The sequence below is a fragment of the Phlebotomus papatasi genome, chromosome 3 (assembly GCF_024763615.1).
Source record: "Phlebotomus papatasi isolate M1 chromosome 3, Ppap_2.1, whole genome shotgun sequence".
Taxonomy (NCBI): domain Eukaryota; kingdom Metazoa; phylum Arthropoda; class Insecta; order Diptera; family Psychodidae; genus Phlebotomus; species Phlebotomus papatasi.
In genome coordinates this window covers 40,709,278-40,733,897 of record NC_077224.1, presented here as the reverse complement: position 1 = coordinate 40,733,897, position 24,620 = coordinate 40,709,278, and the positions used below count along the sequence as shown (strand labels likewise).

The 24,620-nt window shown below is 34.6% G+C and overlaps 1 protein-coding gene across 27 annotated transcripts in view; it reads right to left on the bottom strand.

Moving 5' to 3' along the window:
- The window catches only part of LOC129805674 (tensin-2), a 253,929-nt gene that overhangs the window by 49,633 nt on the left and 179,676 nt on the right, over positions 1-24,620 (bottom strand). For all 27 annotated transcript variants that reach the window (XM_055853723.1, XM_055853735.1, XM_055853738.1 and 24 more), the window contains 4 exons: positions 13,836-14,060; positions 10,280-10,407; positions 4,628-5,226; positions 4,014-4,166 (listed from right to left, as the gene is read on the bottom strand). In XM_055853723.1, coding sequence (XP_055709698.1) covers positions 4,014-4,166; positions 4,628-5,226; positions 10,280-10,407; positions 13,836-14,060 — 1,105 coding nt within the window. The remainder of the gene's footprint in view (positions 1-4,013; positions 4,167-4,627; positions 5,227-10,279; positions 10,408-13,835; positions 14,061-24,620) is intronic.

The window sequence follows — 24,620 nt, the reverse complement described above, 5'->3', positions numbered from 1 at the left end:
ATTCCCATAAAATGATATACACATATTCTCTCATTATGCATAAATTTAATGTCTTCTGACCAGTAGAAAATGCTAAAAGTCAGCAGAAAGACAAGAATTACTAGACAAAGTGTTTCATGTTGGATTCGTTATATTCAAACTCATTTTGCATACATTTCGGCATTTTGCACATTATTTACAGATCCGTGAATAAAATGAAGAGGCACCTAGCAATTCTGGTGTTCTAATTCGAAATGAAATGAATCGGTATTTGTTGGATTTTTTTCTAGAAATTTTGCTAGAATTTTTACAAAAGTTTTGATAATTGTGCTGCTCTCATTGCCTTACAGAGCAATGAGTACAAAAAATTTGCAATTTACACAAAAGAGTTTAGTGCAGAAACATTCGAAATTTTCCTTTAAAATCTTGAATGATAGGAAATCACGGAAGTTAAACCGTAAATCGTATGCTTAAATCTTATACGGGCTTTAGACCTAAGGCTTAGCTATAAGGCTTAACAGCTCTATTTCTGCTCGAACTCCACGTAGAGAGCAGTATATAAATCCCTCGATTTTTTCATCCCCCAAAATTTCCATCTTCCATCCCCCGGAGACCACTTTTGTCAACAAATCTTCACGTTTCAGACGATTTCTGAGAAATGTCGTCACGCTGTTTGTCCATCTGTCCGTCCGACTGTCGCCAGTTCTAAAGGCCAAACGGTAAGAGATAGCGACTTGGGACCTTCGGGGGACCCCCCCATAAGTCGACCCAAGAATCGTTAAAATGCCCCTCATTTTCCCCCACCCTCCCCTTCCCCTCCAAAATCAGTTTCACATTCTGAAAAATCAGTAAAATTGGTTTCTATTTAGGATTTTGGATTTTGAGGCTTTCCGGAACTGGGATAAACCTCAAATCTGAAGACCACTTTAGGTTTGAAGACCATGCTAGATTCCTAGAACTAAGCTGATGCTCTAATTGGGTCCACTAAAAACACAAAATGCTCGGCAATGACACAGTGGGGAAGTCGGGCATCTTTGAAAGTGGGATACCTTTAAAATTAGGATTTTTCTCTTATTTTTAAATGAAATTGAGCCATATTATAATCTAATTTAGCATCACAATCTGTTTGTCTACTTAAATTATATCAGAATAAGGCTCAATATTATTTAAAAATAGGTGAAAAATCCCAATTTCAAAGGTACCCCACTTTTAAAGGTGCCCCACTTCTCCCTATTGTCGAAGTTTAGTAAATTACTTATTTAAGTCATGTTCGAAACCTTCCAGCAATCAAGCTACATTATCTTCTTAACATCTAAACATTCCAAACAGAATAATAACTTTATCCTTTATCGTTATCTTTCCATGTAACATTTTATAGGGAAAGTGCTGATTTGAGACAGCTTGTAATTATTCATATTTTAAGGGTATATAGTGTGTTACAGTTAAATGTTTATTGTTGTTAGTATATCGTCGTCGGTTGCGTCGACCATTGTCGCATCTGCATTTGTTTTTGTGTCTGAATTTGGTGCAACCTACAGACGACGCCTCTTGAGTGTTATGCTAACACAAAAGAAATGCAGATACGATAATGGTCGATGCGACTGACGATATATTAACAATAAATTCGTTCAATTTTGCATAAAATTTGAATTAGAATTTGTGGAAACTTCAGTGCGAGCAGTTCCTTACGAGAAATATGGCTGATATTCATTTTGACTTCCAATTTCTTTTTATGTTTAGTGAAGCACTGAAGATTTTCTTCTATATTTTTTAAGTGAAACTATGTATATTGTGTTAACAAATATTATATTAATTCACGTTAATTGTAATATTTTCATTAGATTTAAAGTAAAATTTGACTTCTGAATTACGTTTTTCGTGTGAAAAATGGACAATTTTGTCAGAGATTTAGCAGTGAGGTGATACTTGTTATTTTGGACAGTTGTATTGTTTTTCAAAATTTTTAAATTTCGTGTTTTTAGTGATGATTAGATTGTACAAATGCCTGGGAAAATAAAGGAGCATCATCTCTACGAACGATATGAACAAAGAACCATTACCTCTAACGAGATACAGTACAAAAATCCTTAAGAGTTCCAGAGAAGCAAGGGAATACATGAATTCGTGCGTGCTCTGAATTATGGGCTGCTTACGATATAATTCTTCTCATAAACAGGAAAATAACGTGGTAAGTTAATAGGTTTTTCAAACGGACAATGAGCTGGGCATCCTATTGAGGCGACTTAGTTGTCCAAAATTACACGCAGAATGTCCAAAATTAAAAACAAAGTATCCAAGATAACAGTCAAATTCATGGCAACTTTTTTATTCATTTTTAAAAATATTAAAATTAATTTTAGAAAAAAACAAACACGATAAACTTCTTGTAAATGTTTTAAACAACACTTTGAAAAAAGGAAAAAGAAAAAAATTGAATTTGCATTGAAAATATTGCACTTCAATAGGACATTGGTGCTCATATGCATCCTGTCCAAATTACAATAACTTATCCTGAATTAAAATGGTTTTAAAGAAATACATAATGGAATTTTATCTTTAAAGTATTGTCATGAAAAAGTGTTAAAAATTGACATACATCTCCCTAATAATGAATTAAATGAAATCGACATGTTCTTTTAGATCCATTTAAATACAAGTGAGTCTCAGAATATCTTTTCTAGTGATTCGTTTTCGAAGTGATAGCTCACTATCATCCATTCTAATCCTCTTTAGGATGTCCTTATTAAAATAGAAAGTCAATCCGATTTTCTATTTTATTAAAAGGTTTTTGAAATGAATGAGAAGGAGAATGTTAGTAGATAAGATCTAAATTGAAAGAAAAGTTGTTTGGAAATCGATTTTTTTACATAAAATTTTCAGCAAGATACGAAATCATCCTAGTTTTTTAGCTTTTACTTTTCACTTGATTTCTCTCGTTTGCGATAAGTAGTTGAAGTATATTTCGAAAAAGGAAGAGATTGTTGAAAATACAACGAATACAAATAATCAGGTGAAATTCTGCATTCTAAAAGATCACTGAGAAAAAAAGAGGCTGCGATTAACTTTTTTTCGTCATAACTTTAACACTTTTTGGGTGTAAAAATATATCAACATTTTTTAATGTTAATTTTACACCTTTTTAAGGGTAAAATTAACATGAAAAAGGGTAACTTTAACACATAATACACCTAAAAAGGATAATATTTACACCGTTTTCGAATCAATACTGCAGGGTAAAATTAACATTTCCGAAATGTTATTTTGACTTTTTCGGATTTCTCTCAGTGTAGGCAAAGATAAGCCATTAGATTTTGTTTCTAAAAGAAAATTTAGAATTAAAATTCCTTAGTAGAGAAAGCCACAATTATGTTTTTTTTTTCAAGACTCCGTTATGTTTTTTTTCTCCTTTTTGTTGTACAAAAAGTCCTTCACGCTTTCAGAGTTGGGAAATTTTTAAAGTTCATTATATTAACTGTAAGAAAACTCATATAAATTTCAATACCCTGCGATTCAATTCAATTCAGAAACCTTGCGACCCAGGGTTTCTGCCGTTTACCTGGTGAGGCCAGTAATGGTAAGACGGCGACAGACGCAACCACAAAACAGAACATTGGGATAATAAAAATCTTATCTTATATACTTAACTTTAAATTAAAAAAAAAGATAAAGTGACAAATTAAGAAAGCTGCGTTTCTATTTCTGACACAGTACTTGCATATTTATAGCGAAAATGAGAGTGATTTTCTCCCATCTTCCGTCCTCAAGTTAAGATTAAAATCAGTTCAACTGTAGTTGTGCTTTCCGAGAAAATAGGAAAATTAACTGTAGCCGCACCCTCTCCAGACACGAAAAGTGAATGGCGCATAAATCTGACCAAATACTCCACAATCAATGGGGCATGAGGGAGAGTGAAATAAAATTACAATGCGCTAATTCTATGCCTTCCGATGGGCACCAAAATGGATGAATCACAACAGAACGAAAGGAGGGAGTGTAATTTCGTAGAGTGGTCAAGACTTTCCATATAGACTCACCTTCATTAATATTCTCCAGACTATCCGTATGGGCTAATGTGTTGGCTGGTTCGATGCGAACTAGTGGACTCTGAAATACGAAGCCTCGATTCTCAGCCGGTGATCCGCTATTGAAGTGAAGAATCACCTTGTGATCAGCTGGAAAACGCGGATCTGGTTGAAAGTGAGAGGGTAAAGGAAGGAAATTCATTAATCAACATGCTCTTCTAAGCATAATCTGCAAAATTGCGATGATTGATTAGGTTTCAAGATTACTTTGGACGTGATTCTTGGAATTTTTAGGCACTTTGGCATGGGTATCGTGAGAGACAATTAAGGAAACATCTTCTCAAAATGTCCCTAATTAGTTTAAATTACAAAACTATAGTGATTGGTGTCTTTTTTCTTTTAGCTTTAAAAAAAAACTGCTAATGAGCATCTAAACACACAGAATTTTGAGAATACCCAAGTATCATAATATAGCCATAAAGTAGCCCCGCTAAACACTGAACACATTGAACATTAACAGCAACAATATTTTAGAAAGATTTTTTTTTTTAAATTAAGGAAAGGGAAAATGCACCACTATTGCTGAAAAGTTAGGAAATAATTATATATCGCTTAGCGATACTTACCATCACAGGCAAAATCCAGATCATGCCTCAGAAAGGTGAGTTCCTTGTTGCCAATCGCACAGGTATGGAATTGTGTGGAGAACATTAGTTCCCGGACACTGGGCTGCTGTTCTTGAGGAATAATCTGGTAGCATCGTAAGATGATGTCTCCACGTAGCCGCAAATGGCCAACTTGGAAGATGAACTGCCTGGTGGCGAAGGGGATCACATGGATGTCAGAGGTGAAGACGCACTTGAGACCCTCGTAGACTTTGATAAAGCATCGCCATTCAGCATTTTGGGATGCGAAACTGCTGTAGTGGAGCCATGACGGAGGTGATTCCAAGGAGACATATTTGAGGTACAGTGGTGAGGAATTCATGCGGATGCCGCCAGATAGAAGACCAGAGAAGTACTGGAGGTATCGCCGATGCGATGGTACCCGCAGAGGCCCCACCACATCCTCCAAGAATTTCTGCATGGAATAGATGTCGAGATCGAGCCATTTGCGCGCTATTCTCTGATCTTCACTGAGCGAACGACTTGGGAAGTTGCTGCCGCATATCTTCTGATACTCCAAATAGGCTGCAATCGCCGCTCCCAAACGCTGTCGGTCACCCCTGGAACAGAGAGACACAAAACCAAAAATACACGTTTATATATTAATCAAGATTAATTGGAGTGAAAAATGTCCATGTGAATTAAATCTGTCTCAGTTTGTTTTCCGCCTTGACTGTCTCTCACTTTTTTGTGATCATTTTTGCCAATTTCTAATCTCACGCAATGGATATATAGTATTTTAAATCTCACGGACACTGTTAATCACTAATCGCAAGTCTATGGACTGTCAAGCATAAGGACAAGTTCTTGAACGAGGTTTCCCCTTCAACTTCACCGAGACGACTGGTTAGATGAGAGGAAGATCTCTAACTCATCTTCGGCTGTATCAATTTCAAAGGAGTGTGCATTCCCCCAGCAAATTATTACACAGATTTGTAGACAAAGTGTTAAAATATCTGACAGTTTTGATAGCTTGTTTTTCAATATGAGTAATAGAATAATTAATATGATCCGCAATTGGTATTTTAAGATATATCAGATGGAAGAATAAAATATTACTTAAAAATAAATTATAAGCAATAACGTGTTTGGTCAATAAATTAGTTTTACTTTTCCTAACTGAAAGAGTTCATAAGACCGTTGTATTTGAACATTTTAAACATGGTTTTGGAGAGGATGGAAGGGGTAAAAGAACAAAGGAAAAAGACCGTACGAAATAATGTCCACTTATAGGGGAGTGGGGGCACTGAAGACCGGAAGTCGACATCTCTTACCGTTTGACTTTGGGCTCAGAAACAAACTTAAACCTAACTATTAAACTAAACCGACTCATTACCGATGCAGAGCGATGCAGCTGAGTTCGAAATTTTAATACCTTTTCAAAAATTCTAAATTTAACCAACTGCGTTAAAAAATGAACCGCTTAAATGGCCGCCTAAAACTAATCCGAAAATAAAAGAAATCTATAGTATCGTTTTCGAAATAAACCAAATAAAATGATTCAGAATGTAATACAGGAGTAAGTTAGGGGATGTAATACAGGAATAAATTGCATACAACAAAACGGGTCCCGGTCAAAATCCCGAAAGCCAAAATCCAGAATTCTTTAAAGTGTCATAGCTACTCCCACGATTGCATCCGCGTTTGCTGGAGGCAAAGGGAAATCTTCCGTGTCTTGGGAAATTATTCTAAACATTTTCCTCCACATAATTTCATCCCTTTCAGAATTTTGAACATTCGGGATTTTGGCATTCGGGATTTTGGCTTTCGGGATTTTGGCTGCCACCGAACAAAACTTGTAAAATTTGGTTTGAATTCCATAAAAGTGTCGCTAAACAACTAATGGCATTCCAGGGGAATTATTCATTTTGCTGAGCCATTCTAAATCAACGAAACTATAATGGGCAACAAGGACTCTTACCAATTTACTAAAAACAGATCGATTATTAAGAGAAAAAAAATCGGTTTTTGCCAATCGAAAAGGCATAATCTTTTGAATAAATATTCAATTCAATTCAATTTATTGATAAAGAATAGGACAATCTGTCCTCTATACAATTAGCTTAGCTTCATAAATTTTAAGAAGTTTTAAATTTTAGAAAAAAAAGAAGAAAAAAAATAAGGCTCATGTGGGGCACGAGGAGCGCGCGGCACCAACAAATCTAAGTATAAGCTCCCTCTTCCGCTCGCGAGGTAAATTATTCCAAAGAACGATTCCCTCAACAATAGGGAGTCGCGGAGAATGCGACAACCTGAACTGGGCACACGGAGACACGAAGCCCTAGTGGATGATCCAGCCACCACAAGCTCCGCAAGATACCGTGGCATACCAACACATAGTAACCGTGAGATAAAGTCTACAGCACGAGTCTCCAGATAAGGAAACAGAGGAAGACCAAGGATTGAATCCACCCAAGGAGAAATATGATCAAACTTTCGGAGTCCGAAGACATACCGCAAACAAGAGTTGAATGCCCTATTCAGTCGGGCCTGTGTTTCAACGTTAGCACTGAAAAATAGTTCAGCCCCGTACGTGAAGAAAGGGACAATTAAAGCTCTAACTAATAGAAGCCTTGTACCCTGAGGCGTGAAGGACTGAAGGCGTCGCAAAGTGCGCAAATATCGAATAAATTACGAGTGTTGCAATTGAAAGTTTTCCCGAACCGAGTACATTATCAGTATAATAGGCTTTTCAATAATCGAAATGTTGTGATGTGATTCCTAGATAATTATCAAGTATTGGATTGGATGATCAAGAAATAATTAAACACGGACTTTAAATTTGTCTGCTTCTGAAGAAAGACTTTGTTGAGTAGTGTACGAAATGCATTAGTGTAACGATGTTTGTAACTTTTGTAGAAGGACGATAAAGGAAGACCCCTCTAAAATGTTTCGGGTTTTATGATAGGATTCGGGAAGAAGAAATAAGAGGTCAATCAACAAGTTTGAAGATCGTTGGAATTATTATTATTAATCGTATCGGAATACTTGTTACAATGTAATCATGTTATATTGCTGCTGTTGTATCCCGTAGACCGCCCAGGAGCACCTTACCAGTGATGTGGATGCTTCTTCCATGCTCCCGGAGTTTTTCGGGCAGAGGCGGTGCATTTTTTTACGTTATATCACAGTGAAAATGTCTTTTTCTAAACATTCAGATCATTGCACCGGGCGGGACTCGAACTCACAACTGTGAGAATCGAGTCAGAGATCTCATCCGCCCAAGAACCAATGGTCTTGCCTATTGCGTCACTGAGACCCCCGTTGGAATTAAGAGAAATTTATACTAAAGAGGATTTAGGGCTAAGGATATCAAAATTAATAGCATAACGCGATTAGTGAAACACACCTACGGACTTTTACCATACTATTTGAGGCTCATTTCCAAATAGTTTATCAAAATACGTATATATACTCCCTCTGTTCTGAAAAAAATCGTACATTTTTCATTCAAAATGTACTAGTAAATGTACTACTTTTTTCCGAATGGAGGGAGTACAATTTTTACTGCGTCAAATTCGAAAAACAATTTTTTATGCCTTTTATTCGTAAAACTTTAAAACTTTTCTCTTAATGGTAAATTTTTTGAATATTGTGACAATATATTGAAAAAATCATGCAAACGGTACTTTTTCCACAGGGGGAAGTGGGGTATCTTTTAAAATTTAGCTGTTATTTTCTATTTTGAAATGGACTGATCCTTACTGTCTTATAATTTAGCTTTATAAGCCAATTTTTGAGCTAAATTACATTACGGTAAGCCTCAAATCCTTTTAAAAATAAGAGAAAAAAGTCCAATTTCGAAGGTGCCTCATTTCAAAGATGCCACACTTTCCCATATTTATTGAAAAAAGAAACCTTAAAATGTTTTTTTTTATATTTACGTTGCAAATGTTTTGCATTTCTTTAGAACGATATCTCTAGAACTTATTCAACAGCTTTATGTTCCTAATGGCTAATTCTTGCGATTTCTTTCGGTCCTGCCAATATCGTTAATTCCAGAACCACTTTTATTCTAATAAAAAAATTGTTTTCTTAAAATTTTAATTGTTAAAATTTATCTTTAGATCCTCTACAAACTTATGTAGTGATCTTGTAATTTAAAAGATCGACCACTTACATACGGATAGTCAACAATTCCTTTTTAGTAATGTTGAAGAGTGAGTGTCAGAAATGTCTCAACTCTAGTTCATAATTCCATTTCCTTTCTAATCTTGGGATTTCTCCCTTTCTTCCCTATTTTATTACAGAGCATATCAATTGAGAATGAATAAAAGCTATTCTTGAACATATTAAAACATCTCTTTCTCTTTCAATCCTAAAATTAGATTTGCATCTAAAGACTTTTCTTTTTTTTTTCATTTTACACACTATTGCGGCTTCTCTGATACATATACTCAGGGAAAACACAAATCTCTGTATACCTCTTCAGTCTGTGAATCATGCGGTAGAATTGCGCCCAAGAACATGATTAACCAATGAAGAAAATTGCAATGAGTCATCCGTTAAGAAGGCTCGATGAAAGGGAAATTCATTTTCTTTACATTCATCAAATTGCATGAATATCTCTTCATATTTTCAACTTCCGGAAATGTTGATTATTCACGGAAAGTGTGGAAAATATCTAAATGGATATAGTGGAGTGGAGAGTGATATCTTTTCCTTCTTTCTCGCGACATTTTGCCAGGCGTCGCGACACTTGTAAAGTTCATCCAGAGAAATGACTAACAATTAGGAAATGTTTAAGGTGTTTTTGATGCGGGAAATGCCACAGGAGACATTTTATTTTTGGAACATTAAGTTTGTCTGCAATTTTCAATGTTTGCAGAGAGATTGAGTAAGAGGAGAAGAGGCTTTCGTTCGTAAAACAATGGACTTGAAAAGAGATCTTATTGGGATTTTGAGAGTGTGCTAAGAAAGGATTTAAACATTATAAATCGGAAATGTTTACACTGAGATCACTCTGTAATATCTGATGCTTTTCATCTGGCACCATCATTCCTACACAATCTCCTCTCACTTGCATTTACTCTGGGTGAGACATCTGGTATTTTACGTTATTTATACATCAGTCTTGTAGGTTAATTCAGATGTACATAGCACTCACTTCTCTAGTGAGTATATGCCTCAAAAATGAAGGTGGATATTCCAAAAGAGCATTTCATACAAGTAATATTCTCCTTTCGTCTTTTCATCTCCGACCCCTAACCCCCCTCTTCCCCCTTTAAACGGATCTTAAAATTCAAATGAAGGCAAAACAAGATTTTTACCACTGAATGACTATTTAGTCGGAAAAGTGATCATTTTCACGCTTAGGCGTGAAATTTAATATTGTTGCCTGTCTTATGGATTTCAACGTTGATTTATCCAATTTTATCAGGCACAAATTACATACTAACAGAAAAATTCATCTCGATGGGTATATTCGATTTCAATCTAAATCATTTTGTCCATTCCATGCCATAAGATCAACTCAAGTGTAAAACATTTTAATATCATGGGAGGAATTAACGGCTGTAGAAATGTGATAGAGTCAAGGCGAGTTCACACATTTGCCACGTTGATGCAACTGATAGGTTAATTAGTGCCTGCGGTGTTAGATTTTGGACTCACCTGTCCTGCAGCACCACAACTTTCTCTCGTCCTCCACCCAACCAGGCATCAATGTGCTTACACAGTTCACAGAGCTTTTCCAGGGAAATTGTCGCGATGCACGATTCCAGGTCAAACATTTGATAGTTCTGCAAGAGCACCGAGAAAATTTCAATTAAATCGGAAATTATGAGAATAGTAACAGAGTTGAGAGAGTTTAAAACTTATAGAATAAAGATAAGATCCTAAGGGACGCTTTCCATTTGATGAATTTCTAATTTTCGTCTAACCAAGGGGTCTGTGCGTGGAAAAGTGGGATTTTTTATTTTTTATTTTCAGTGGCATAGTCTTTGATTTTTTGTTACTTTTCGATAGCTTTTGGGTTTTTAATTTATTAGAGAACTCCAGGGGGTTTGAGGGCAATTGGGGTATGATTTTCAGGTGTAGTTTTATTATAAATCAACTTGGTTATAATGAGGGTTGAAAGGGTTTTCCTGATGGAATAAATATAAATTTTTCTAATATAAAACAAATTCAAAAAATACTATGGCTACAGGCACTTACAGTCTCCTTTAAGACTTAGAACTTTTCCTACACCTAATTCCTTCCCTTTCCTCTCTTTCTTCTGGATTCCTATAAAAATTTAGTCTCTTACATTTCATTTAATTTCTCTCTATAAGATAACTTACTTCTTTTGTATTTTTTATCCCTTTTTCACTAATTCAACTCTTCAATCTTCTCACGCATCTACTTCTGAGCTTAATGAGTTTCTTTTGAGCTTTTTCCCCTTTTCTATGTCCATTATTGCAGTTGCAATAATGAACATAGAATCTATGAATATTAATTCTATCTTACTTGACAAATGCCTTTGTTTACTAATTCAAATTTAAGAAATTCGCTGAACAAGGTCTAACTCATTTCTAGGAAATTCGGGCCAATTTGGTCAGGGAACCGGTGGAACTCACTGGGAACCCGACGAACCCATATGGAACTCGGGGAATCCATAATTTTTTTCATGGAACCGGGGCCTAGAGCTATATACTCTTGCCTATGAATTAACCCCTTGAGTTTAACTAACGAACCTAACGTAAAAGTTTTCTATATGGTAACATCAGTAATTTTAAAATTCTTATGTACATTTTTTCTTTCTTACAAATTTTTGTATAGTATTCAAAAAGTTAATAAATTAACAGTAGAGGACAAAAAATGCTTTTTTTTAAGCTGGAGGTGAGTAAAACTGGTTAAAATCATAATCCTTTTTTTTTTGCAAAATATCAAAAAACTTTAAATGTTTATAAATAAGAATTTGTGATCAAAACGAATGGATTTCATATTAGGCCGGCTTCAGACCTAAGGCTTAGCAAAATTCCCGGTGACCTCAAAATTCAAAAGAGCAAAAAATTTAATTGTTTTTTCATAACTTATTGTTTCAGATGCCGATATTGTCCAATCTTAAGTCATATTTTTACAAAAAATCTAGATTGATAAGAAATTATAAAAGTTAAGCTATGGCTAAGACTTAGGTCTGAAGTCCATATTAGGTGCCTACGTAAGGGACTCTGCAATGAGTTTTACAAAGTTTATAAAATAGGGGAGGTGGGACTATTTGAGCTGTGGGGCTAACAACTTTTTCGTATATTTCTAAAGGAAACTGCCTTTCAACATGATGTAAATTAGATAGACAAAACAATTGTGGATCTAAATAAAATAATTGTAAGAACCAGTTTTATTTAGAAATAGGCGAAAAAATCATATATCAATGTAGCCCCACAGCTCAAAGTAGACCCACCTCCCTCTACACAGTGAAGGTTAATTTTATTGCACAATATTATTGACCAAGTATCGACATCATGATAAACAATAAGATGTATTTTATGACCATCAAAATGAAAGATTAGAAGACTTGTCATTAAATATTGTTAAGCCGGATTATGTAGGGAAATATTATTCTCCACTTCGATTGTGTTTATTGCTTTTTAGGGTCAAAGGAACACCTATTCGGCATGGAACACTTATTGACAATTTGTCAAAATATTGGAATTTATTCAATATTTCTAATAAAATGCAGTTGATATGAACTTATATGTACTTAAAGTGCCAATAGGTATTTCTTAAATCCTATACATTTAGACACGTTCATTGGCGAATGCAATTTGTATCAAACTTAACGAAACCAATTTTGAGAGGAATTAAACAAAGATAACTAAATATTTGTATGCAAAAGTAGCAGAACGTCATTTATAACGCGATAGAGCGCATTTTTTGCAATTAGTAAACTCCTTAACCAACTCGTTACTATAGCATTACACACTATACACAAATTGTGTGATTTTAATTAATTCCATGCAATTGATATCACAATTGCTGTCGGGAATGGATTTTAGTTACTTTAATCATTAAATTACTTGGGAGAAATAGCCCAACAGAGTTGAAAAAACGTTTTCTTGTTCCTTTCTCACTTCGTGGAAGGTCATGTAAAGTTTTTGTTCAAAGTGAACAAATTTGTGAAAATTTGGCATCGCATCGAATCTGTTAAAATTTTGCTCCAGACTGATTAAAGTTTGGCACACAAGACTCAATACGTCCATCATCGATAATTCTGCTAACAGTCTGCTCAATTTTGGTAGTCACTAAAGAGGTTTGCGATAGAAAGTTTAACATACTTTGTTTTCTTTACGACTTCCTACATTCGGTTATATGAATTTTAAACGTTTTAGTTGTAAGCGTTTTAAGTCAATACTAGAGATTTACAAAAATTTAAGCCAATGAGAACTAATTTTTTTTTACAAGAGGCGGTATTTTTGCAGGAATTTTTGACTTAGTATAGTAGAATAAATGTAATTACTATTTACGATAGTATTGCCGGATTTTGAAAAAAATTAGAACCTTTGACAATGGGGTTTATTTTAAATTTATTAATCATATCGAGATACATTGTTTGGTATTCCAATGTAATTATTAAAATGTGCCCCGTGTTGAAAGAATCTGCTGATCTTACCCAGAACGGTATTCCCCGTGCTCCTGAAGTTTTTTTTTAGACACAGGTGGCGTATTTTTTGTTACGTTGTAATACAATTAAGATGTGTTTTGCTAGACAATGAAGTCTTTCTACCGGGCAGAAGTCGAACTCATAACTGTGAGATTCAATGCGCTCCTGAGAACCCCATGAGGTTAATTGAAAATAATTAAAAGTGTTTCCGTTTAAATAATGAAAAGTTTTATTTTGGAGTCGTCACTTATAGACATTGTACACTTATTGACAACGTGCAGAAATTAGAAGTTCTTGTACTTTCATAAAACAGATTTCAAAAAATTCCAAATTGTTAATCAAATTATAAACTGATAATTGTATGATTTTTCGAAATCTGTTTTAGGGAAAAATCTGAGAATTTTGTACTCTGTCGATAAGCGTATAATGTACATAAGTGATGACTCCACCCTATTTGTAAAATTTATCTTTCATCTGTAAGAAGCATCTTTTCAAAATCTCTCAACTCTGTCTGATCAACTTTATATTTTCAATTGCGCCCTTGGTTGTGAATTATAAATGCGAAATGGGGAGGAAAAGCATCCTTACCTTGTTGTGCTTCTGCTCCAACATTGTTATTAACTCCCTCTCGTATTCATCCTCCTCGAAGCCCGCCACGCTGTTCTCACTGTGTGGCCTCGCGAGTTGATCCACGGAGGATGTTCTGGGTGGCAGAACTGATGCCAAAATTCGCTCCGTGACATAATGAAGGCGAAGAGTCTCTGTCGCTTGGCTGATTGCTGAGGATTTCTTGGGTTGGAGCGTTGTTGGGAACTGCAACGAGAAAATTGCCCATGTAGTCAAAAAAAAAATTGCCTCCCATCTTTTCCGTGAAAATATCAGCATGAGGCTCAAGAATTATGCAATTAAAAATACAGACGCCATCCAATTTTAACGCTCTGTGCATTTATGTAAAAACAAGACTATCGATAGCTTAAGAGGGCATTTGGAGAAAAAAGCCAGACAGTTAAATTAAATTAATTTTATGCCTAAACACGATTATGTGGCATGGATTTTATTTTTATACCTCAGCATCTTCAACAAATTCGAGTTTCTTGCTCATGGGGTATCTCCTTCTTACAAATTTTCAGAATAAGAAATCACAACTTGAAAACATGAATATCATCGTCGCGCCACATAAAATATAAAATTGCTAATTTCAATAGAATCTCATCAGCCACGATCTTAAGACTTGTATACATAATTGCCAAGTGTTGGATATAAAAGAACATTTTTTTCCATAAATCATTTGGGTGATTACTTTTTCTTTTAGACGCCAACCCGATAAAAGAACTCTCCAAAAAGAAGGCCAGAAGAAGAGGTATAAAAATCGAGATTGGGAAATTAAATAAAAATCCACATAATTTCGTGTTACCAAACTCAAAGACGTCCAGAGTCATAATTTTAAGGCCAAATAGCCCAGGAATGCCACTCTAAATAGAAAATAAAGAGAATACGATCGAGTAGAAAGATTTTCCTGAAGTTTCTTTTATCTCTTGTTCATTTCTGGCTAAAACCATCGCGGACACCAAAGTCATGTCAATCATTATTTGATTATCTTAAATAGCCATTTCATCATGAATGGTAGCGCGTACAAACATGATAAATTTTATCTTGTCAAAAATCTAAAGAGGGGAACTCTCTTAGCGGAAAAAAACACGGACCATTTGATAGATGTTAGAGCTAGTGCACGATGATGGCAGTGTTATTAAAATACACGATGAATATTACATACATTTTTTAGTGTAAATAAAAACAGAATGGGAAATTTATTACCTCTAGAAAAATCAAATATAGTTCTGAACTCAGTTGTAAGCTTTTTTGAGGAATGATTGTTTAGAAAACTTCTGAAGTTTGGCAGTTTGACGAGAATAATGTTAGAACATTATAAACACAACCTTAAAATATTTTATGCTTATCATAACTACGTAAAGAAGTTTAAATAGGGATATTTCGGGATGCATGTAAATGTTTTATGTACCAATTTTGTATATAAATTTCCTGTTGGTTAATTTCTAAAGTAAACAATCTTTCTATCCTGTTATAATCCCCATAAGTGGGTCTTGATTAAAACCTTAAAATCAAAATTTCGAATGGGTCAAATTCCCTAAAAAGCAAAATTCCGAAAGGCAAAATCCTAAACAGACCAAAATCCCGAATGCCACAATCCCGAATGGGTCACAAATTCAAAAAGTCAAATTTTCGAAAAACTAAAAACCCGAATGGATCAAAATCCCTAAACCGAAAACCCCTAAATGGTTATATCCCGAATGAATCCAGGCAAAATCCTGAATGAGCCAGAAATCCCGAACGGGCCATTATTCCGAAAGCATCAAAGTCATGAATAAGCCAAAATCCCGAATGGGTCAGAAATCCCGATTGGGTCAAAATTCCGAAAAGTCAAAATCCCGGAAACCCATAATGCCGAATGATCAAAATCCCGAATAGTCTAAATTCTAAATGGGTCATTATTCCGAACGTTTTACCATCCCGGATAAGTCAAAATTGCATATAACGGCGTTATTACACTTGCACATTAAAATTTTAAGGTGATTCACATTATTTGTCGCTTGTGAGCGTCCAAATATGTTATTTGTGTCTTTGAGTCACTTAATATTTGGGGTTTTTCTATTTATTGATAAAGAAGTGGACTTGGCCTGCAAAAATAAGTTTAAATTTACCTAAAGCATAAATATTTTTCACATTAAAAAATTAAAGACAAAATCACATTAATTTTTTGCATTAATGCTATAAATCAATTTATATCAAATTTTGCGGGCCAAGTCTACCTTTTTATCAACAAATATATCAAATTTTGAATATAAAATGATTCAAACACACAAATTACACATTTGGACTCTCATCAGCGACAATTAATGTGAATCATATTAAAATTTTAATGTGCAAGTGTGATAACACAGTAAGTCGATATTCCGAATGGTCTAAAACCCAGAAAAGCCAAAATAAAGGGACAGATAATCCTAACCGGCTTATGTAGGTGAGATTCTTAACGTGAGCTAACTCGGAGTGCATGCAAATTCGATTTAGAGCTGAAGTTGGGAGACGCCATTCAGTTATCTTGAATAAAATTCGTGAAATTATACAAATTTTGTATTTAAACCAAAATATCAAGGATTTGGATGAACTGACAGAAAAGTGTTATATGGGTGAAATGTAGACCAGAATGTTCTCTATAATTTTTCCATAGAACATGATCTCATCGATTACTCAGAAGCCAAGATAATCGAGGTTTTTTGTTTCTTAACTCGTTTTTTCATCCAGAGTTCCCCAAGTAGTCATTTGTTGAACTTCAAATATATCAAAGAATTGTTGTATTTTGCGGGACTTTCCATTTAAAACCCTATTTTAAGTGTATTGGTGGAGTAGAGGCAGTCAAATTGGCATCTGAGTGATTTCAAAGCGTTATTATGGGAAAAATCAATTTTTTCACACTTAAACGGCAAAATCGGAGTGATAGCGTAGTCTGACCGGAAAATGATGTATGGACGAAATGTAGAGACAAATGTCCTCTACAATTATGTCGAAGTAATCATCAAAATCGGTTCAGCGACAGTCGAGATAATTGAGGTTATGTGATATTGAAATTCGTTTTTTGACTGTGGCGCCCCTGTTGTTGGTCCCACGAAGTTCAAATGTTCTAGAAAGTTGTAGTATTTGGTGAGATCTTTCGTTTAAGCCCTCACTCATCAAAATCGGTCACATAGAACCGGAGATATGATTTTTTAAATTTTGTGAACTTTGACCCCTCATATCTCCGGTTCTATTGAAACCACAGCGCACATACGCACCATTTTGGAAACGTCCTAGACTGGACTACAACATACTAAAATTTCATTAACTTGCACAATGCCGTTTTTGAGAAAAGTGACTTTGAATTTCGATGAATTTTGACGCTATCACAGCGCCACCTGTAGTGACTTTTTGAACTTCCATCTGAAAGTGCTCATCGAGACGAAATCAAAAAGGTAAAATTTATGTCGATATGTTAATTAGAACCGGAGATAGAGGCCGGTCAATGTTCGAACTTTGACCCCTTATAGCTCGGGTCAGGGGTTATGGATCGACTTAAGGTTTTTTTTGTTTGATAGGTATAATCAAGGGCTACAACATACTAAAATTTCAGCCCGATTGCATAAGGAATTTTTGAGTTATTTAACTTTTAAGATTTAAAAATTTTCTTTTTAATAATAGCGCCCCTAGCGGTGGTTTTATGAACTTGCGATGTTAGAAGAGGAAGTGGCATTTCACGAGAGCTTTCCAAAAAGCCCTCATTTTTTAAATTCTGACAATTAGAACCGGAGTTATGGCCATTTTAAGAAAATTTTTTTGGACCCTTATAGCTCGGGTCAGGGGGGTCGGGGGACCTTAAGTTTGGTATTGATGGAAAGCTCTAAGGCCCAGCTATAACATACTAAAATTTGAGCCCGCTCGATGCCATAGGGCCGGAGCTATTGAGAAAACAAAAAAAGGGGGGTCTTCAAAATGGCGGAAGGAGGGGTGGGGGGTGGGGGGTCAATGCACCATGTTGCAATTTTCATACGATATTTAACCTTTGCCGAAAACCGCAAGTCGATATCTTTTTTAGTTTAGGAGCTATTAAGCTCCAAAGAGCGGCCGGACGGCCGGCCGGCCGGCCGGCCGGCCGCTCTTTGGAGCTTAATAGCTCCTAAACTAAAAAAGATATCGACTTGCGGTTTTCGGCAAAGGTTATATATCGGGTGAAAATTGCAACTTGGTGCATAGACCCCCCACCCCCCACCCCTCCTTCCGCCATTTTGAAGACCCCCCTTTTTTTGTTTTCTCAATAGCTCCGCCCCTATGGCATTCAGCGGACTCAAATTTTAGTATGTTATAGCTGGGCCTTAGAGCTTTCCATCAATACCAAACTTAAGGTCCCCCGACCCCCCTGACCCGAGCTATAAGGGTCCAAAAAAAATTTCTTAAAATGGCCATTACTCCGGTTCTAATTGTCAGAATTTAAAAAGTGAGGGCTTTTTGGAAAGCTCTCGTGAAATGCCACTTCCCCTTCTAACATCGCAAGTTCATAAAACCACCGCTAGGGGCGCTTTTTAAAAAAAAAAATTTTAAATCTTAAAAGTTAAATAACTCAAAAATTCCATTGTGCATCGGGCTGAAAATTTAGTATGTTGTAGCCGTTGATTATACCTATCAAACAAAAAAAACCTTAAGTCGATCCATAACCCCTGACCCGAGCTATAAGGGGTCAAAGTTCGAACATTGACCGGCCTCTATCTCCGGTTCTAATTAACATAGCGACCTAAATTTTACCTTTTTGGTTTCGTCTCGATGAGCACTTTCACATAGAAGTTCAAAAAGTCACCACAGGTGGCGCTGTGATAGCGTCAAAATTCATCGAAATTCAAAGTCACTTTTCTCAAAAACGGCATTGTGCAAGTTAATGAAATTTTAGTATGTTGTAGTCCAGTCTAGGACGTTTCCAAAATGGTGCGTATGCGCGCTGTGGTTAAAACAGAACCGGAGATATTAGGGGTCAAAGTTCACGAAATTCAAAAAATCATATCTCCGGTTCTATGTGACCGATTTTGATGAGTGAGGGCTTAAACGAAAGATCTCACCAAATGCTACAACTTTCTAGAATATTTGAACTTCGTGGGACCAACACCAGGGGCGCCACAGTCGAAAAACCAATTTCAATATCACATAACCTCAATTATCTCGACTGTCGCTAAACCGATTTTGATGATTACTTCGACATAATTGTAGAACACGTTTGTCTCTACATTTCGTCCATACATCATTTTCCGCTCAGACTACGCTATCACTCCGATTTTGCCGTTTAAGTGTGAAAAAAATGATTTTTCCCATAATAACGCTTTGAAATCACTCAGATGCCAATTTGACTGCCTCTACTCCACCAAGACACTTAAAATAGGGTTTTAAATGGAAAGTCCCACAAAATACAACAATTCTTTGAAATAGTTGAAGCTCAACAAATGACTACTTGGGGCACTCTGGATGAAAAAACGAGTTAAGAAACAAAAAACCTCGCTTATCTTGGCTTCTGAGTAATCGATGAGATCATGTTCTATGGGAAAATTATAGAGAACATTCTGGTCTACATTTCATCCATATATCACTTTTCTATCAGTTCATCCAAATCCTTGATATTTTGGTTTAAATACAAAATTTGTATAATTTCACGAATTTGATTCAAGATAACTGAATGGCGTCTCCCAACTTCAGCTCCAAATCGAATTTGCATGCACTCCGAGTTAGCTCACGTTAAGAATCTCACCTACATAAGCCGGTTAGGATTATCTGTCCCTTTTTTTAAATAAACTGAATATAATATAATACTCGAGTCAGCAATAAAATACTTTAACATCAGTGGAAAGCGGACTTTAGACTAGACAGGAAGTTCTACCCATTTTCCGAAAGGTATCACAGTCCTAAATAATAAGAAATTTTATTGATTTATAGGAATCTAATAGATTCATGAAAAAATTATGAATAATAAGAAATTATAGAAGTTGAGCCATATTGCTAAGCTTCAGGACAGAAGTCCGTATAAAAATTGTCCAAATGTACGACTAAATGGGAGAAAAAGATATTGAAAAAAAAATCCAAATTTAGCGACTGTGAAAAACCAAACTTATACGGGCTCCAGACCTAAGATTTAGATATGTGGCTTAATAACTCTATTTTTTTCTATCAATTACGATTTTTTAGAAAAATTTAACTTAGGATTGGATTATTAAGGACAAAAAACCTATTAGGCTCTCAAAAGGAAATAAAATTCCTCGGAATTTAAGGTTTTAAGACATTCGGGAACTGGGCTAAACATGTAGTATGAAGCCGGTCTTAACCTCAAAGGGCTTAAACCATCAATGGTAATTGATCGTTTCTTATGAAAATGGCATAAGTAAATTTTAAAGATGTGAACACGGTCAGAAACATAAAAGTCAAACTATTTATTGAAAGGTTAAGCATAACCCAAAACTTAATCTTGACTGGAATTTTATTGTTTTATTACTTTACTTAAATTACACGTAAATTAATAATGTTATGTATTTTAACATTTCTTTAGATGATTGAAAAAAATGGAAGAAAAAGTGATCATTCAAATAATATATCAAAGTTGTAGACACGTGTAAATTACGGATACTAAAGACAGTAGCTGGAAGGTAAGCTACCTTGACCTTAACATTGCAATATTGGGTCAATCAGAGAATAAGAAATTACTCAAATAATTTATTTATTGGTGTACTTATTCAATAAGGTGAGTTCCGCACACAATCACTCTTCACTTGGTCGACAAAATATTGGTGATTAAGTCAATAAAATAACCATTTATTTAAGTGCATGAAATAAACCAATAAACTGTTAATTCTCTGTCGGGATGGAGGAATTTTTGCCGATATGCTTTAAATCATTTTCGTGAATAATATTGACAGCAATGTTGAGTTTCAAAAGTATAGTGCAAAAGTGGATTTAAGAGAATTCTCCCATTCATCATTATTTATCACATGAAGGGAGAAATGTGACTCAGAAATTCCATCAATTTTCTAACTAAACACACACTATACTAAAATTGCGTGGGAGCAGCCACGATTTATCTACATGATGTATTTTGCTCATATATATGTAACAAAAGAGGTGAAAACACGATCAAACTCCTTTCGAAAATACCAAATGTCAACCCCATGAGAGAATTTTGCCTCCAAACGAGATATATTTTATCATTACGCACCGTGCCTCCGATTATTATGGATATTTATGCAAAAACTCAATGCTTTTAAAATCAACCACATATATATTTGCCCCATTACTGTGGTAAAACTTTCAGTGGGACATCATTGTCCAGTCGCTCTTTTTTATGATAAGCCGTATTTTAAATTGACCATTTTATATGCTTATTGGCCCCCATATCATTTTATTTATTTGGGTGAGATGGGGTGAAAATGGCTAAAAAATTCACATCAATATTCTGCATTATTCCGAAAGAGCAATTCTATGGATTTCTTGAAGTTCAGAATATATTTTTATTTTACTCCATTGTGCTCATAGCGGCAAATTGAAATGCAAACATTTATGATACACCAAGAAAAAAAATGCCTTTAGGGTAATCAAGATGTAATTAAATGTTTCAATGTGTATTTTCCATCTGTTTGTTTCAATTAAATAAAATTTTATGTCGCTTGAAACAAGTTACTATATAGCAATTATTGCAATCTCAGCCAGAACGATAGTGAATAATTATGCAAAAAAATCGTTTTTACACCTTTTATTGTTGCATGCACGGCACAGTCATCTGCTGTTGATGATAGGAGGGCAGTTTCGAACAAACAATTGTGCTAAGTTAAGAATTAAAATAAATAATTTATAAAAGAAGATGTTACCAGTAGGGGAAAGTATGTAACGATATGACAATGTCATACGACAATTTTAAGTTTTAAATTCGGGAGCAAGACAATATTAAAGCACGCGGTGAGTATCTAATTGTCAATGCAAGGAGCTATAAGGCTCGTAATAATTCATATAAAACTCATTTTCGATTTTTTTTTCTAATTTACTACAAAATAATTTTTAAATTTGTCATATTATATTGCCATAGGGTGGTGTCACCACTTCTCGCCACCTATAGTTAAATCGAAGAAAAATCATATAATACGAGTAATATAAAAGATATCAGGAAGAAAACGCAACGCTGAATATATTTTTTAATAATATTGTCCAAAATAATTGAGTTTGGGCCTTTTCAAGTAGGTGGCGAGAAGTGGTTTCTATAAATATTTTTGAATTTTTAATAAAAATATATTTTTTTTAAGTAATCCACCGTTAAATTTAGGGATAGTTTGATATATCTATAGACAACTTATCTAAGTAACTTTGTGTCAAATTTAAGTTACTTTGTAATAGGAGTTTAAAAATATTATAATTAAGTTAATTTGAGTTTTTCCTAAAAGTGGCGATAAGTGGTTACTCCACTCTATCGTTACAAAATTCCCCTACAGGAATATATATTTTTGAATAAACTACAGGTGAGGATAGGTTATTTATATAATTATTTAAAATGGCTGCCTTGTAGATCAATTTTTCTCTAGGGGGTGACATTATCTCTGAAAAATGCGACCGATTTTAGTGTAAATTTTTCTCAGGTTTCGTATACATTTCGCGAGATATCTTCAAAACTACGTAAGTTGATAATTTGGGCTTATCGGTTGCCTATTCAATATTAAGTTGGCTTTTATTCTGCATTTATATTTTTTGCTAATTCATTCTACATTGACAAAAAACAGCTACTAAACCCAAAAGTTTTTACGGCGCGCTAGAAACATATGGGAAACATAGGAAATGTCATGCCCCTGATTTTTCTCAACAGAGATTTTGTTTTAAAATTTTACAGTCAAATGTCTCAACTGATCGCAAAAATTTTGGTGTCTTTGGCAAGGTCTTGAAATCCTCTTCAGATCATTTGCATTAATTTTTGGTATTTTTACTACAAAAACTTTCTATTTTTTGACATTAGAATCTTCTAATAAATTTTAATAAATTTTATTAAAAATCAAAATGTTTTCTGGCATAATAGGGCGTTCAATAATTCTGTAGGATGACACAAAGAGAGCTTTTATACTTTTATGATAGGTGTCAAAATTTGACAGCGATTTAACAGTTTGGTTCTCATGTTACAGCTGCTGTAAGTAACCTACCTAAGGGCTTTCTCAAAATGAAAAATTCTGAATTTCGTTTTTTGATTTAACACTTTTACGAAAGAAAACGATAATCCAAACGAAAGCTGGGATGATACAGATTAGGTTCTCGGGACTTAGGCGTGGTAGCATTGGTAGCACACACAAAAATGACGCGAATGATCAGTTCGGCCAAAAAAATGTCAATATTTCAGGAAGCGTTGAAAAATCAACGATATTGTGTTGAACGATTCTAAAGTGCAATTAAGGGAGTTATCTAAGATTATAAGAATGTCATACGATCATTTGTTCAATCTCTTTATCTTGATATCTTGGATATGCGAAAGCTCTTGGCGTAATGGCTGCCGTGTTTGCTAAATTTGAATCAAAATTGAAAAACTATAAATGATGCAAAATTGCATGAAATTGAATTTAAAATGATCCTACAGCCACTTTATAAGAAAGGTTAACAGAACATAATTTTTTAACAATATTCTAAATAATATCTGTTACGGCCCTCCTTTCCCCTATTACTGAGAAAAATGAAAGAAGAAGGAAGGTGAGAAAGAAGGCCACTCGTCAAAATATTTACAATTTTGGCAACGAATTTCAATTAGTGGTCCTCTTTTTCATCCAAAAGAATGCTATTTGAACAATTTGTCAGCATGCCGGAGGCAAAAACTCCAGTTCAATGTTCGATAAATTGTCCCACAATTTATCAATTTGTTTCTTTTTCACCTCTTTTTTACGGGGCGGGCACAAGAGAGTACTCAAAAAAGTGTTTTACTTTTCGAATCTTACAGGGATTTGCTCCAAAGATTTTGGTGTCTTTTAAAGAGCAAAAAAATTAATTATCTTGGTTGCTAGAGCGTTGATCTATTAAATTCTCTTTTCGGATGATGTTTGAAATAGATCACATTTGTAGAGGTGTTAGGAAAGAATTTATAATTATAGGTTGTACCATGTTTGCGTGATGAAAATATAAAACGAACATTTTTTTTTGGAGAATTTGAAGAAATTTTGTTTTTGGATAGAGACATGAAGTATGATAGAAGAGGTAGTAACAATTACAACTTAATTTTTATGTTCTAAAAATATGGGAAGCGCGTTACCTTCAGACAACTCAAGCATCAAACAATTATTTTTTTTTCAATACGTTTTCAATGAATTTAATTCTTTATAATATTGTATTATATTTTATTAGTTAGTTAAATGTCTCAAATTTTCTGAAAAGAACTATGAATTAAATCCATTAAAAAGATAGAAAAAACTTAAATTGTCTGAAGCTTGGAGTCGCCCGAAGGTGGCTTTTCTCTATCTAAAGTTGTTTTTGGTATAATTTTGTAATATTAATTTAAAGGAAGAATTCTACATCAAATTTCCGTTTAGCATATCAAACCTAGTAAAGAATTCTTCCCCTTTTGATTTACAGATTATTTCAGGGGGCTGACATTAGCCCTGTAGGGGACTTCTGTAACGATATGACAATGTCATATGATAAATTTTCGTGGAAAATTCGGGAACTAGACAATATCAAAACCCAGTGCCTATCGAATTGGCAATACTATTAGTTCCATGAAGCTTTTAGTGATTGATATAAATCTAATTTTCGATTTTTTTTTCTAATTTATCACATAACAAT